The 16,077-nt window shown below is 44.6% G+C and overlaps 1 protein-coding gene across 1 annotated transcript in view; it reads right to left on the bottom strand.

The window, feature by feature from the left end:
- The window catches only part of DCP1B (decapping mRNA 1B), a 62,805-nt gene that overhangs the window by 34,965 nt on the left and 11,763 nt on the right, over positions 1-16,077 (bottom strand). Inside the window, exons 2-4 of the mRNA XM_065888234.1 lie at positions 15,039-15,397; positions 11,148-11,188; positions 7,805-7,932 (exon numbers count right to left, since the gene is read on the bottom strand). Of these exons, the coding sequence (XP_065744306.1) occupies positions 7,805-7,932; positions 11,148-11,188; positions 15,039-15,397 (528 nt within the window). The remainder of the gene's footprint in view (positions 1-7,804; positions 7,933-11,147; positions 11,189-15,038; positions 15,398-16,077) is intronic.

Raw genomic sequence — 16,077 nt, forward strand, 5'->3', positions numbered from 1 at the left:
TGGTTCTCTGTTTTCTTTTTTTTAAGTGGCTGCTCTAGGAATCACACTATACATATCTAACTTTTCACAGTTTACTACAGTTTTTATTTTACCACTTCAAGCAAAATGTAAAGGCTTTACAACTATATAGGTCCCTATCCCCTTCCCCTTAACCTTGCAGTTGTCACATGTCCCATCTACCTACAATGAAGCCCTCCTGTAACTTTTGCCTTCGATCATCATTTGCGTTTTAAAGAATCTGAGGGTAGAAAAAATAACTCTACTCTACTGGCCCATGTTTTTACTACTTCTGTTGCTCCTCCTTCAACCTGAGGCCCTGACCTTCCTTCGGTATCACTTCCCTTCAGTCTGAAGAACTTCTTTCAGCATTTACTTTAGAGCAGGTCTGCTGACAAAAAAGGACTTTAAATTTTCCTTTATCTGAGAGTACCTTTATTCTACCTCCCTTCCTAAGGAACATCTTCACTGGAGACGGAATTCTAGGTTGATGGTTCTTTTATTTCGGCACTGTCTTCCAGACGCCAAGATTAATCTGTAGTCGTTTAAGGCATTGTTCTCCTATACGTATCGTTTCTGGTTGCTTTCAAGGTTTTTTGTTTGCTTTTTAAAGTCTGTTTTTCAGCCGTTTGATTATGATATTTATGGGCATGGTTTTCTTTGGGTTTATCCTCTTTGGGGTTTACTGAGTTTCTTGAATCCATACATTTGTGTCTCACCAAATTTGGAAAGTTTTCAGCTATTATTTCTTCAAATATTTTTTTTACACCAGTCTTTTTCTCCTTTTATGGGACTCCAGTGACACAAATTCAGACCTCTTGGTACAGCCCCGCAGGTTTGTGAGGCCTTGGTTGTTGTTTTTTTAACCTTTTTCCTGTATGTTCTTCAGGTTGGATAACATCTATTGACCGGTCTTCAAGTTCACTGACTCTTCTTTCCCCTGCCATCTCTACTCTGCTATCAGAGCCACTCACTGGGTACTCTATCATTCAGCTCCGAATGTTCCCTTTGGTTTTTTTACACCATTTCTCTGCTGAGAATTTCCATCTTTCCATTCATTTCTGAGGACTCCATTCTATCTCACAGAGCACAGTAATAGTAACAGCCTTAAAGCCACTGTCCTATAACTCCAGCATGTGGGTCATCTCTGGGTGGCCATCTGCTGACTGACGTTCCCTGTGAGAGTTGTCAGATTTTCCCAGTTCTTCATATGAGTAGCCATTCTGTGTTGTATCTTGGACATCTTGATGACGTTGTGAGACTGAGTCTTCTGAAAACCCACCGAAGAGTGTTGATTTTGTTTAGAAGGCGGTCGGTTTAGATTTAGACAGGATGCTCCATCCTGCCTCTTGTGGGCAACGGTTCCCATGTCAGCTCCATCTTCAGAGCTGTGTCTGCCCCGTGCGTACACCACTCAGGTGTTGGTCTCGAGCTAGGTGGTTGTCCACACCGTGGGTTAGTTCTCAAAGCCTCGGCTATGCTTCTTTGGCTCTGTTACATGTATGTGATACTCCTGGGTGAGACCAGCACCCATGTCAGTTCCCACACAGAATTAGGGGATCTCCTCATCCAGCTCTCTCTCCAGCTCACGGGGGTCCTTCTCCCCAGTCTTCAGGCCACAAAGTCAGGGTTTCTCTCAGAGTTTTAGCTTCTCACACTGTCGGGCAGTCTGCGTAGCTTGGGCTACCCACTGGGGGAGGCAAAGGAATATCAACTACGCTCTTGAGACCACAGGAGCCCTTGTTTGCAGCTCCTCTGGCAGACACAGGCTCTTCTTGGGATCCTCACGGGCCTGTCACTGCCACAGGGGCAGCTCAGGTTAGTGTCGCAGCTGGCTTCAAGTAGGGCTGGGAGGGAAAGAGGGAGTCCATTTCTCCAGTCCTCAGTCCACAGAGATGTTGCTCTTGGTTTCTGCTGTTTTTGTCCATAGTTCTGCGACGTGGCTCACTCTCGAGTCACAGTCAGGAGACAAAGAAGAGGGGAGAATAAGTCAGGAGACTGGCCACCATTCTGGTTACTCTTCAAGTTCTGACTTCCCTCAACAATATGCCTGTTGTTGTTTACTTTCAGAATCCTCAGGCTTTCTGGTTTTTTGTTTTGTACTCTGTCCAGAACTTTTCGTTGTAACCAGTGGGAGAGGTGTGTTGTTGTGAACTTAACGCTACTCTGGCTGGTGCCGGAGCTTATGCTCTCGTTCTCAGGAGCTATGAGCCACCCCAGGTAACAGGTAATGGAAGCCTGGGCTGGAATGGCTGTGGGACTGGAAGGAGAAAAGGGCTGTGCAAACAGCATGGAGCTGAGACTTGGCAACAGGCTGGGAAGGCCTTAAGCCTCAGTTTACCGTTACCACATGCTAAAATGCATTTCATACAAGACCTCGCATTTTTTCTTTTTAATAATAACGCCTTTATTATTATTATTTTTGGCTGTGCCACCCGGCGTGTGAGATGTTAGTTCCCCAAACAGGGATGGAACCTGTGCCCCCTGCAGTGGAAGCGTGGAGTCTTAACCACTGGACCGCCAGGGAAGTCCCAGGAAGACCTAGCATTACAAACGACCTGTGAATATACATGGGCACTGGAAGTCCTCTGCCTCACTGCTAAGGAGGTTTTGCTCTTGAAGTGATTTTCCTACAGAAATAATGCTATCCAAACTGGTGCTGTATTTCATACACACATCACTATGTTAGTGTGCTACTATTCTTAGTTGACTTAGAAACTTAACCACCAACTAAGATATTGTTTTTATGAATGTATTCTGATATCCAATTACATTTTTATCAAAAGAAAACATATCTATAATTTTAAATATCAAATACTGTAAGGTTTCATAACAAATAGCAGATCAATTCTCTAGCCATTATAATCCTGATTACCACTCCCTAAGAGCAACCTTTTCCATGACAGTTATTTCAGCTCTCCATTTATTTCTCATCCAATTTTTTTTTCTGGTATGTAAACCTCTTTTCCTATATATCATCTATACACTACCTCTTGATTCTTAAGAAAAATCCATTGAAGAGGGTTTAGTTCTCTGACAATACACACACTCTCACACACAAACACACACACACACACTTTTCCCCCATCCTTCCAATGTAAGTATAACATCATTTCACATTTAGTGTTTATCATTTAATTACGACCAGCAGAGCCAAATAGTGTACTATGATTATATTTCCTTTCTTGTACAATATTTTGCTTTCCCAGGAATTAAGAATTGTCTCCTTTTGTTCTTTTTTCCCCTCTCAGTTTTTAATGCTCTTATGTCATTACCAAAATCACTGAAAAAGGAACTGTAAATGTCCCAAGAGATTCAAACTCTCAGATGTAAATCTCTTCTTGGACGTGCTTCCTGAAGCCTTCCATCTTCCTACTTTTAGACTGACTCATCTTTAGTTCAGTTGCATAGGGGTCATGATGGGACTCCTCTTTACCACTCTTCTCAGAACTCCTTTACCTCCAACCTGTGCTTGGATCCCCCTTTTCCCGGATGGCCTGTGTATCTGTCATAACAGCCCGAGTTATGCTGAAGTAACAAATGACCCCCAAATCTCAATGGCGTACAATGACAAAGGTTTACTTCTCACACACATTACAAGCCCATCATGGGTCACCGCTGTGCCTTCATCCCAGGACCAGGCTGACTGCCTGAACACCGCGAGTCATCATGGCAGAAGGGAAAGAGACGTGGTTTAACATGCATCTGCTCAGAAGTCACACGTAGCACTTCTACCCCTATCTCACTGGCCAGATCAATCCACACAATCAAACGTGAGCCCAAAGGGCAACTACACAATATCGCCCCGGAAGGGTCAGTGGGGGAAGAACCAAAGAGCACTGTCAAGTCCAACATCAACAGGGCAGAGTCTTCTGCAGGGCAGTAAGGTTAACAATTGTGAACAACGAAGCTGTCGTGGCATGTCTTCCTCTCTCTCGTTTGTGCCATTTTTTTCATGAAATCCACCCTGCACCCTTGTGGGTTTGAATCTTTTTTTACTCCGTTACTGTCATTTCAACAGTTTCAGGAGTGTGTTCGATCTGCCATGTTGAGCCAAAAGTCTACCAACCAATCACTTTAAAAGGGAACTTCTAGGTCATGGTCTATTTGAAAGATGAGGACTGTCTGTAATTATAACTTTCATTCAGTGTACCATTTATCATTATTTACAGCAGTTTTTCTCAGATCCTACAAATGTCAATAAAGAATTTAAACTGTATTTCTTTATGAATATAAAACTACCCAATATGGTAAATTCACTTTAAAACTGAGGAGTTTTCTAAAACAGCTTTGATCTCGGTGTCTTGATTTTTGCCTTTTCTGATTTGCTCTAAGCTCCAAGCTTATGTCTGCAATGAAATCAAGCAGCCCCAAAGAATTTCATTCTAATTCTGTAATCACAGACAATAATATATTCAACATGTTGGCCTAGCTCTGAAATCTACCTGTCATTGCTGTCTGTAACTTATCTTAAATATTATGACCTACTCGGGAAAATACAGTTCTAAACTGTATCTCCCTATACCAAAATCTTATTTAGTTCTGAAATGGCAAATACAGCAAACAGCTGCTGGAGGGTAATAATACACAAGAAACAGTCAGATTCAGCTTTTTGTTACATTAGTTTTATTTGATATTCTCCTTTCTAATAACGGAGATACAGTAGATTCTCAACTTAAAAAAAAAAAAAGCAACTCGCCTTTTAACTCTGGAGTGTACACTACAAGACTGAGCATTGCGTATAAGGTAAAGCTTGCTCAGACCCATCACTCGTGTGCTGGCACCTCCACCGCTTGGGCCTGGATCTCTGGAGATAGGCTTTCTCAGTCCAAATGCTCTTTCCATCTCAAAACGGTCACAGACCTCGGTAAATTACGTAATCCCTTTAACCTCAGTTTCTTCATTTACATAATAGGATTTCTAAGGAAAAGTGATGAGAATTAAATAACCCATACAGAGCCTTGACATGGTGCCTGGGAGACAGTAAGCACTCAGTACATGTTTGTCGGGTAAATATTTTCTCATTCAACAGGCACCTTATTTACCTATAAAGCTTACAGAGGTCAAACTCTATGACAACCAGGTTTAAAGACTATAAATCCTGTACTGTAATAAAACCATACATTTTGTGTTTGGCCGCAATTCAGTTACTTATTATACATCTTTTTTTTTTTAATTAAATGAAGAAAGTTTGAGTTTTCACTTCTTTATTTTGCTCTTCTAAATCCACACAATTTTAGAAAGGGATAGTTATCTCCTCACGTACCAGTTTTTTTAACCTAGTGAATTAAAAAAAACTCACCACAAACCTGTATCAGCTCTGCCTCTTGACATGTCCCAACCTGGCCTATGACATATATTGGCCAAAGTGAAATGTCAGGACTAAAACAGCGAGATCCTTGACTCGACAGATCTCGAGAGGTAGAGAGTCTTAAAGACCGGTCCTGAGTGAAGCTGGGTTCATTGTTCAAAGGATGATGAATGAATCTATACATCATCAGAGAATATGCGAACCAGATGCAATTATTCCATAGAGTATCAGAATTATTTAAAAACATTTGAGAGTATCTGACACGCTGAAAGCACCTGGAGCAAAACCCTCTGGGAACCTCTGATGTCAGAGACTCTGAAGAGGCTTTTATAAATAAACGAAATCCAAATGACTATGGCTGCAAAGTCAAGATGTGCCAAATTATTAAGGAGAAAAGAAGCAAAATAAACTCAGGAAGGTAAATAGATCCATTCCCTTCCACTCTTTGTTGTTCAACTGATTTCATTTGTCTTATGGAAGCTCATTAGAAACATTTTAATACACAGCCCAAAGGCTGCCTTCAATGTGCACTCATGGTGAACAGTGGAGAGAGCAGTACAGGCTGGTGTACAAAAAGCAACAGACCTGAACTCAGAATGTGTGGGTCTGTCAGGGCTGCCACCTCCCTGAGACTCAGTTTTCTCATCTGCAAAACAGCAGGGAGAGTGTCTGTCCCTCAAAGCTGTGATGAGGAAGTGTGGGAAGATGAATGAAAACGCCTGGAACAGTGCCGTCTAGTAGAAACATACGGTGAACCACAAATGTGAGCCACAAATGGAATTTTTAACTAAAAAAATAAAAAGAAGCAGGTGAAATGAATTTTAATAATACTTTTTATTTAACTCAATATATTCAAAATATTACCACTTCAACAGGTAAATCAATATAGGACTACTGAGATTTTTTCACATTCCTTTTTTTTGTACCGAGTCTGTGAAAATCAGTGTGTCTTTTACATTCATAGCTCAGAGTGTAAAATTCAGACCAGCCACCCTAGCCCGTGGGGCGGTACTGGACAGCACAGCCTGGAACCCAGGTGGGGCTGAGCACGTTTACTAGATCCTAGCAGCTAAACCCTGTGGGACTGAGGAGGGTTATTTTTAAAATCGACCACATTAAAGAGAGTTTGTATTTTCATATCTTTGGTACAGTACATAATATATAATATGTAATATTGTAATAAGAATTTAAAATATTATCTATACCCACTAGACTCAGTATTTATCCAAACTAAGGGCAACCAAAAGTTATTATAAGCCACTAATATTCATTCATTTTATATTTAATTTTGCGGTTATTTTGTTTATTAGGATTTGAGTTACATATTAATCTGACATAGAATCTAATCATCTCAAAAAAAGAAAATACAACCCGACATAACAAGCACACAAAAAAACTCAAACAGCTACAAGCTACACGTGATTAAACTACGCCTTCCAGCAAAGAAACAGGAACAGTAAACAAGATATTTCTCTGTATTACTGAATTTTTCATTTCATAGGACCTGCCATTAGAAAGTCAAGTTATATAGTCTTAATAGCTTTCTTATAATTTTTTTCTCGTAAAAATTTAACTGTATTTTCTAAATAGGATGACCACCTATCACGACAACTTAGTTACATGTGAATATAAGTAAATATAGCATTAAAATGATGCTATATTTACTTCAGAACAATTCGATGGGGTTGAAACATATATTACTTGTATTACATTGTTAACACTGAGTAGTACACAGAAGGCAAATTCTTGTATCTTGAGCTCAAAGAACGGGGTGGAGAATGCACGGTAACCATTTCTGAGCTGCAAGGTCTTTCTGGAAGCCAGCACGGAGCACGCGCACACGCGTTTAAGCAGCTACAGTGTGCTCTCGTGTTCTGTGTGGAGATGCTCCTGCAGTTCCTAACGTTCTCATCCACTTTTCTGTGGGCTGCCCAACGGTTCAGCACGAGTGGTCAGAAGAGATGCAAGAGTGAGATGGGGACCGAGTTCTGGGCAGGCGACTGCTACCTCATTTCAAACCTGACGAGGACCATTTAGTTACCTAACAGAACTTAAACTTTACCAAGTGTTATGAAATTCTTAAGGACCAAAACTCTGTGGACTTTGGTTTTCGTTTACTACGTATTCAAAAGATGGCACTTCTGGAAGACAGGCCCCTCCCTCCAGCATCTCATCGGATGCTCAGCCGATGACACACAAGCTGAATGGCTAGCCTAGGTCCTGCAGCAACACCGAGGTGCCCTCTGCGGTCTCCTGGCCAAGGACTCGCCTCCCCCAAGCCCCGCTCAGGCTCACAGCACAAAGCGGTCCAGCTGCGGAGGACGAGGTTTAAATGCTCACGTCATCACATTCACACTGTTTCCGTGTAAACTCTCCCGACGAAGAAGCTATCCCGCACCGAGGCATGTGTTTCCCAGGCCACCCGTGCGGACCCCTAGAGTCACTGACACTAGACACAACAGTCACACACAGTCTCAAACACGCGTTCAGACTCACATCTGGCATTTCTGTAGAGAAGGAAGGGGTCCTGCAGCTGGAAATCCAGGTCTTTCGTGATGGGCTCTGTCCTATTCTCCATGCTCAGCCTGTTCATGATGGTGAAGCCGTGTTTCGGAGAAGCAGACCTAAAGGTTGCCGGGGGCGGGGGGACACAGAGACACGCCGTTCAGAGCAGAGCACTTCCGGGACAGGGGCATCTGGACACGCCTTCAACCTTTGCGCCCCTTCACCGTGGGCTGCACCAATGTGCGGGACGCATACGGCACGCCGGCCATGCCGGTGCTTTGGTAAAGTCCAGCCCTACTTACTTAACTGTGTACGTATGTACATATACACAGCTTGTTTCCCTACCCACGCTGTAAGTTCCTTTAAGGCAGAGATGGTAACTACTGATAAAAAAATTACCGACAGACACCTTTAAACAATCTTGACCGTTAATACAGAGCGTACGTCACAATTATAGACAATGTTAGTGCTGGTCTGAAACTGAAAGCTGTGTAATTTCTTAGAGAAACGATGTAACTCTTGTCAAAGAACTTATGAGGAGATACAGTATAATTAAAAGTTTATACAATTTAAAGCAAAGAGCAGACACTTAGTATTCTTCAGTGTAAGGCAAACAGCTTCACAGATAAGCTACTACAAAAGTTTTTATCCATAAAACTTTGCATTTAGTAACTTTTTATTTTTAGTTTCATTCAATAAACCTTCAGTGCCTAGTCTCTGTCAGGCAGGAAGAACCCAAATCATAGAGAAACTAACAACTACAAGTGCATCTGTCTACCCTTGGGGGACAGGCCAGATACCAACCCAACTGTGCAACTTCTGCTGACAAACTGGGACACACGTGCTCACACACTGAAACGGAAACAGGCAGGGCCACTGATTTAATCTGGGGCACAAGGTAACAAGCCCACAGAAATGCTGTGAGCAACAGGAAGAAAAGGGGCTTATAGCTCAGTTTTATTCCACCTCTAACCACTTGATTTACTACCTACGGCTTTCTTATGAGACTTCTAATTTTAAAACTGATGGAAGGCAATCCTTGCCTGCTTATTTTACTAAGTGGTAGCGTGGTGCTGGGCATATAATGAACACCGGAAATAACCACGACGATCATTTCAACTTCAATTCTGGGGAAGAATGAAGCGTGACTTCCGAAGACCCCTGTCAGAGGGTCCTCTGGAAATCACCAGTGGGTGTAACTCTATTACAGGAAGACACACAAGGAAACAAAGACATAATTTAAAAAATGGGGTTAGGTGTTTTTATACAGAATCAGAATTTGATTCTTCCAGTGTTTCATTATCACAACAGGCTTTCCCCCCTCTAATGGTACGGTTACTACACCATCTCACAATTTATAAAATAGACTCAGAGGATACCAACTGCTCTAAAGCAACATCTGTTAAGTCAAAATACATCTCTGGCAGTTCCATTACCTGTACCCAAAACTCCCTTGTGATTTCCATGAGCTGTCTGTCGTCCTCGAAAGACCTCAACCTTCTAGAATCTGGGATCAGATGGTGGGGCTGGGGTGGGGGGAGAGGGATGGGAGAGAGGGTCCTGCTCTTAAGGAGTCAGATGTGGGGAAGAGATTCAGGACTAGGGAAGGATCTGCTTCTCAGTTTAAAGGTTTGTTTAACTGACAGCTCCATGAGGAACTCAAGAGTATATTAAGAAGTACTTGAAAATACCAAGCTACGTTTGGCTTTGGTACAAAACAGAAAACACTTGCCTCATCTGCTACTCCTCTGCACTACTAAAAGTGCTCCCCGCCGCTCCCACCGCTGCCTCCTGCCCACCCTCCACGCCGAAGCTGCCCGGGCCGCAGGGGCCTCTGCGTGCTGCTCTAGCTCTGCCTGTCTCCGTGGTGACTCCTCTGCGTCCTGCTGACCCTGAAACCCAGCCATTAGCCCCTCAGCTTCTCTACTGACTCCAACGACCAAGCTAACGACGCCGACACCTCCACACCCTGTGCCTCCGTCCCTGCCCCGTCCCGAGTGCCTGGTGCCACCACTGGAACGCCCTGCCATCACCCCAAAACCACTATTTCAAAATGAAACTAAAACTATCCTCAAGCCAGGTTCTCAACCTCCCATCCTTCCATTCCGCCAATGAGTCTATCATCCTCTCTGTTTTCCATTTCAAAATCTCACCAGTACTTTAAAATGCCACCGCCCCCTGCACGCAGTCTCCCAATAAGCCCTCCCCACTTCACCTCACACCCGCTCCGCCACCGCCGTCTTCTCCGTGCCTGCATAACGCTAGCACACCGACTTTCGCGCACGTCCTGTCATCACTCCTTTACTCCCCCACTCGCAAACCTTCAGCGGCTCCCTACTGCTCAGAAAACAGCTTTCAGCACCTTCAGTCTGATACTCCAAGCCAGCAAAATCTCTTTACTCTCACCGTCAGCTTCTAACTCGTGCCAACCGATACACACTCTCCGCCCCAGACCACTGCCCTCACTGTGCTGTACCACGGGGCCCCTGCCTCCGCCTCCGCGACGCTCAGCTCCTGCCCTGCACTCGGCAGCTCGGCAGAGCCTCCCAGGGCCACACGCCCGCCCACTCGCTGCTTATCACGCGCCAACTGGCGCGGGGGTAGTCCATCCACACCGCGGTTTACCTTCAAAGTGTGTATAGAACAGATGAGCGTGTGTGGGGTGGGAAGGGTTATTATATCTCTGTAACCCACCGGTGGTGATGGGCCTCAGCTATGAGATCTTACGTGGACGTTTCTGTGAATAAACAGCTTAGCTGTGAAGACAATGTACATACTACACATCTCTGTGTGCACGTGTGATATTAGCAACAGCTGATGAAAATTACCAAAAAACATGAATTTATTAAATCTATCCTGAAACATATGCCACTAGCTGTACAGTGGAGGGCTGAGAGACCTCTTTAATTTTGATCACGCTTCTTCAAGGAGTGAAGAGGTGGCGTGACCAGTAACGCTCTCCTCCAAATGCTGGTTAGATAATCTAACATTCTGACCAGTGTACTTCTGGCTCCTTGCCAATCCATTATACTCAAGTACTTTGTACCATTCATTCGAATTAAAGAATAAATAGTTAACACTGCTTTTATAAGAACACAGAGATTTAAGTTCATCCATACTGAAGTTTACATTATATTCTGAAATCAGTATTCATGACGCCACACAGATGCCATCATTCAGTATTCCCTTCCTTATGTCAACTAATAACTTCAAACTAATAGCTTCAAACTAAGTTCTTTCCCTTCTCTGAAATAAAACTACACTTGAAGGGTGACACAGCAGAGCTAAGCCATGAGTGAAAGACAGTTTCTTTATGAAAGTGAAATACTCTTACCTTGTGTAAACAAATAAGGTTCCTTCCACATCAGTCTTTTCCTAAAAAATAAAAACAAAACAAACAGCAAAACATGTATATTCTGTTCACTAACAGGAAACACTCACAGAGGTCAGAGAACACAAGCATCTTAGAGAACAGGAATTCGATCAGTTCCAAGCGGGGTCAAACCTACGTAACAGAGGGGTAACTCTCAGCGAAAGGAAGCAGCAGATTTTTTGCCCATCGTGACTCTGCTGCTCAAGCAGTGGGAAGCATCCCCCTATTGTCGTTTACAAACTACACCAGAGCGCTGTCTTCCCCCTGACCTGGGGACACGGCCAGATGCAGAAACCACCGCTCTCCGCACTTCCTTCTCCTCCTCTGTTTTCTGGTTTCCTTTTCTCTTGTTGTATCCTGTCACCTAGGAGAGCAGCGGACCTGCCAATGACTCTACTCTGACTACTACACAGAAGACAGCGATGCTGCTGTAGTTTTCAGACAAACTAATCGCCTATTTGATGTGGACTACTTAGGGTCAAGTCTGATCTTTGAAATACAATTAGACAGAAACATTACCAAGCTAGGACTCAAGAACTCTGCCTGAGAGGGACTGGGAAAGTTGTAAACTTAAAATGATAAACTATCATTTCAGTTCACTGGGAAAGGCTCTTTTCCGTCTCCCCAGGCCCTGATGAAAATGTTCAGCTTACTAAAAAAAAAATTTAAGTACTCATTTGTCTGATTAACTAGTAATCAGACCATTATATCTCAGAATTTAGAATTTATCTTTGCTATTTGCGTGGTTTAATTTCAGCATTCTATTTAACCTCTCAATATTTTGTTATTTATATATCCATTAGCAAAGTCATTCAAAATTTAAGTACTCTGTAGTTTTGGTGAAAAATACTCTTTAAGAAACAAATGTATATGAAAAGGATGATTCTGAAAAGGCACACAAAAAATTGCAAGCATGATCCTTTCCATGCTTGAGTAATTTCATCATCCTTAGACTGGATTTACTATTAAGTGACCACTTGCTACGAGGACAAAGCGCTTTTCTGTCTTCCAGTATTTGACCCTGGACTGTTTCATCTCAGAGATCCTAGTCAGGATGTTTCTGCAGATCAGCACACAGAAACCTAACAGCCTTCGACCTGTTTCCTTCCTTCCTTAATGAAGTAGTGATAGAAATTACCTGTTCCTTAAGGAAAACCCAGAATCAGAAATGTAAATGGCATGCTTTTCCTGAAATTATTCTCTAACTCCAAATTTGTGATTCTTTTAGTTTATTGTTCTGGGTCCCAGTTTCTCCGCCGAAAAGGGATAACAAACCTACACCACGCAGATCTTTGGATTAAAAACGTATTTTTCATCTAAGGCTCTATGACACCTAGATAAAAAGGTCTTTGGAAACGTAAATTCTGGTCTATTCTGGCTGAAACAGCTCAAATTCACGTATTTTCTCCATCCCTCTACGGTTATACAGGGGTAACCAGATTTTTTTTTTTCTTTCTGGGCAAAGCCCAGGTTTGGGGTTTTGGGCAACAGTTAAAGCAAGATTCGATTAGCTCCTCCTTTTTTTTTTTTCTTTCTGGGCAAAGCCCAGGTTTAGGGCAACAGTTAAAGCAAGATTCTATTAGCTCTTCCTTAGGTCCTGCAAGTAAAGAAGACTTTTTTTTTTTTTTTTAAATATTTATTAATGTATGTGGCTGCTCCAGGTCTTAGATGCAGCATGTGGGATCTTTTAGTTGTGGCATGGGAACTCTTCGTTGCGTCATGTGGGATCTAGTTCCCTGACCAGGATTGAACCCGGGCCCCCTGCATTGGGCGTGCAGAGTCTTAGCACTTAGACCACCAGGGAAGTTCCTAAAGAAGACTATTATGTTAAAGTATTAGTTCACACCTCTGGGGGATTTTAGCTTAAATTTTAAAAGTACAATTTAATGATTTAATATTACACTCATAAAAACTAACAAGTGCTAAAAAATTAAGCAGTTCAAAATTTAAAATAACGAAGTAGAATGTAAAAATGCTAGTTTGCAAACTATTGGGACTTGGCAGACTACTTGACACTTTCAAATCAACGCAATCTACATCTGGCTATTCTGTTAAAATAATGAAAAAGTAAATCTTCATTTACCCTCTAAATCTGCCTTTCTCAATCATATATGTAGCATCTGAGTCACCTAAGAAGCTTTCGACAAATATCAAACGCTTGGGCCCCATAGCCTCAGATTTCTGATTTGGCGGGATGCACTGATCTCGACTCACAGAACTTAGAAAATCACTCGCTAGAAACAAGGGGTACCCGACCACTATCAGGCAGCTTCTCAAGCTCAGCACTTTTGACATCTGGCGCCAGGTTAACCTTTGTCGTGGGGGCCTGTCCCATGCGCCGCAGGATGTGTAGCAGAATCCCTGGCATCTACCCCTGGGATGCCAGTAACGTGGTCCCTCTCCAAGCGACAACTAAAAATTTTCTCAAGACCCTGCCAATGTTGCCTGGAAGCAAAATCGACTCCAGTTAAGAACTACTGCTCTAAGGGTTGAGAGGCGAAAACACCACCAGGGTTAAGACACACCGGTGTTTTGGGGGAGTGGGATTTCCTGGCAAGGGGAAGTAGGTCTAGTTCCAAAATTCCTACTCCAGTCCCGACATAATCGTTCTTAAGCTTCCTTAAAGCAGCTCATTTTCTGTCCCCGCTTCATTCCTTATTCCTCCTGCCGAATGCCTTAAGTTAGCCTTCACCCATATTCAGTGTAATAAGAATTCCCCTTCTTTACGTCGCACCTGCATACACTTCCTCTTCTGTTCTTAAGCATGTCCTGTATGCTTCTATTAGGCTTATGTTCAGAAGCTCCCGTTGTGGTGGCATATGGAGACGCACCATCCATTTGCTTGCCCCCAGCAACTGCCCTGCAGCTAAACTAGGTCTCTGTCTTTTTTGTTCCTCGGCTACCACAGCCTTGAAGATGAGTCCTTTGAAAGAATGACCTTCTAAGGGATGAACCATGCGTTGTCTGAAAGCAACAAGTCCAGGAAGCAGAAAAACATAACTCCTGTAAATAATGCACTGTGCCACTTGCGACTTCTGATGCGGCTGTAGAAGGGCGGCCTCTGTAACTATGGTAACACGGGTCTCAGAGACCCTGTCCAACGCCCGTAAGAAACGACCACTACTCAAAGGGAACCTCTCCTGTACCCGTTAACTTGTGAGAATTCCCCAGACTCTCGGTCGGGTGTCAAGTCAGTCCAGAGAACGACACACCCCGAGCCTCATCTCTACTACCGAATTTCCTCAGCGGAATTAGGACATCGTGCCTTTGGCGCTTTTCTACAGAGCAGTATACAGCCGCAGGTAGAATATCTGCATTTTAAAAGCTGCCGCTGAAACTTGTCCACCTCGTCGCTCAACGTCCTTGATACGAGGACCCGGGCGACACATGCCCCCGAAAACTAGGGAGACACAGCTAGGAAGCGGCGCGCTTCCTCCCCCGGGACCTCGCGGGCAGGTGTCCCCACGTCCCTCCATTGCTGCCTCTTTTCGGTGAATTTCCTGTTACGAACTTAGGGCAAAGCTGTTCTCTTCTCTCCCATGTTAGGACCTACTTCTTAGCGTCTTCGCTTCTGTGAGTGGTTTTCGGGTAAACTTTAATGACCTGCTGCGGGAGGTGGGGAGGCCACGTGAACTACTGGGGCTGTGTCCCGTCGGAGGGCTCTCCTAGCTGACCGCCAGGACGTGCCGGAGCAGGGTGTCTGACCCGCTCCGCGGGGCTCAGTCCTGCCCGCGCTCCGGGACTCAGTTCAACGCGGCGGGAGGTGCCCGCGGACGCCGGACCCGAGTGACCGCGGGGGGGACCTCCCCGCCCGCTCGCAGCCCCTCCCCGGCCCCGCCTGCCCGCACGCACCCACTCGTTGGCCCGGTGGCCGAAGGTGTACAGGGCCACCTGGCTGGCCACGTCCACGATGCGGCTGATGTAGGGATCGTGGCGCCGCAGGGCCGCCAGGCTAATGTCGCGCCCCTTCCCAGCTGGGTAGCCCGCCGCCGCCGCCGCCGCCATCTTCCCGCCGGCCCGCGGGGCGCCGCAGCCCTCTCGGCAGAGCGCAGAGCGCGCAGGCGTCACTGGTCGATGGCCGCGCCGCGCCCGCCCGCGATCGTTGCCACGGCAACCGCAAGGCGGCCCCTGCGCGGTCCTGCGAACGTCCCGGGTACACGACCATCGCTGGACGCCGGGAACGTCTGCTCCTCGGCGCTCCGCGGTCAGACCTGTAGCGATAAACGCGCCTCGAGCGTGCGTAACTGAACAGGGAGGGAACTGCGATTTCTCGTGCGCGGACGCCGGGTGGTTCTTCAAGTGCAGTCCTCGACGCCCTGGCGGCTCCGAGACCCTTTCAGGGGGGCTAAGGGTCAGAACCGTTTTCGTGACAATCCTAAAACTCACCTAACTCGTGCCCTGTGCTGACTTTTGCACGAATGCTGCAGAAACAACGGTGGGAGAAAGTGCAGGAGCCACGCTGTACAGGCCAGTGTCACTTGACGGTGTACGTGATAAGGCAGAAAAATTGTTAATTTTATTACATTTCAACCTTTTGGTACACTTTTTAAAATTCTGTGTGAAAAAAAAAAGGAAGAAATCACAGAGCACGTGCCCTGAACACCGAGCTCCCGTATTTGCCTCCGGGAAAACACTTGAGTGCTTAAGTCGCAAGCTGAGCTAGTGTTTTTATTTTTATTTTCACGGAACACTATTTTTACTTGAAAGAAAGATGGACAAACTATGGGTATTCAGACAGGCATTTGACAGACATTTTTTAGAAAATAAGTAACGTGCACCTGTCACTTCCAGGAAAACGAAGGGTAATTATTGTCACCAATGATAATTTTTGAGTTTTCAAGCGAGAATGAGAAGTTTACAAAATGTGTATCCACTGTCATGAGCTTGGCAG

The sequence above is a fragment of the Phocoena phocoena genome, chromosome 11, assembly GCF_963924675.1.
Source record: "Phocoena phocoena chromosome 11, mPhoPho1.1, whole genome shotgun sequence".
NCBI lineage: Eukaryota > Metazoa > Chordata > Mammalia > Artiodactyla > Phocoenidae > Phocoena > Phocoena phocoena.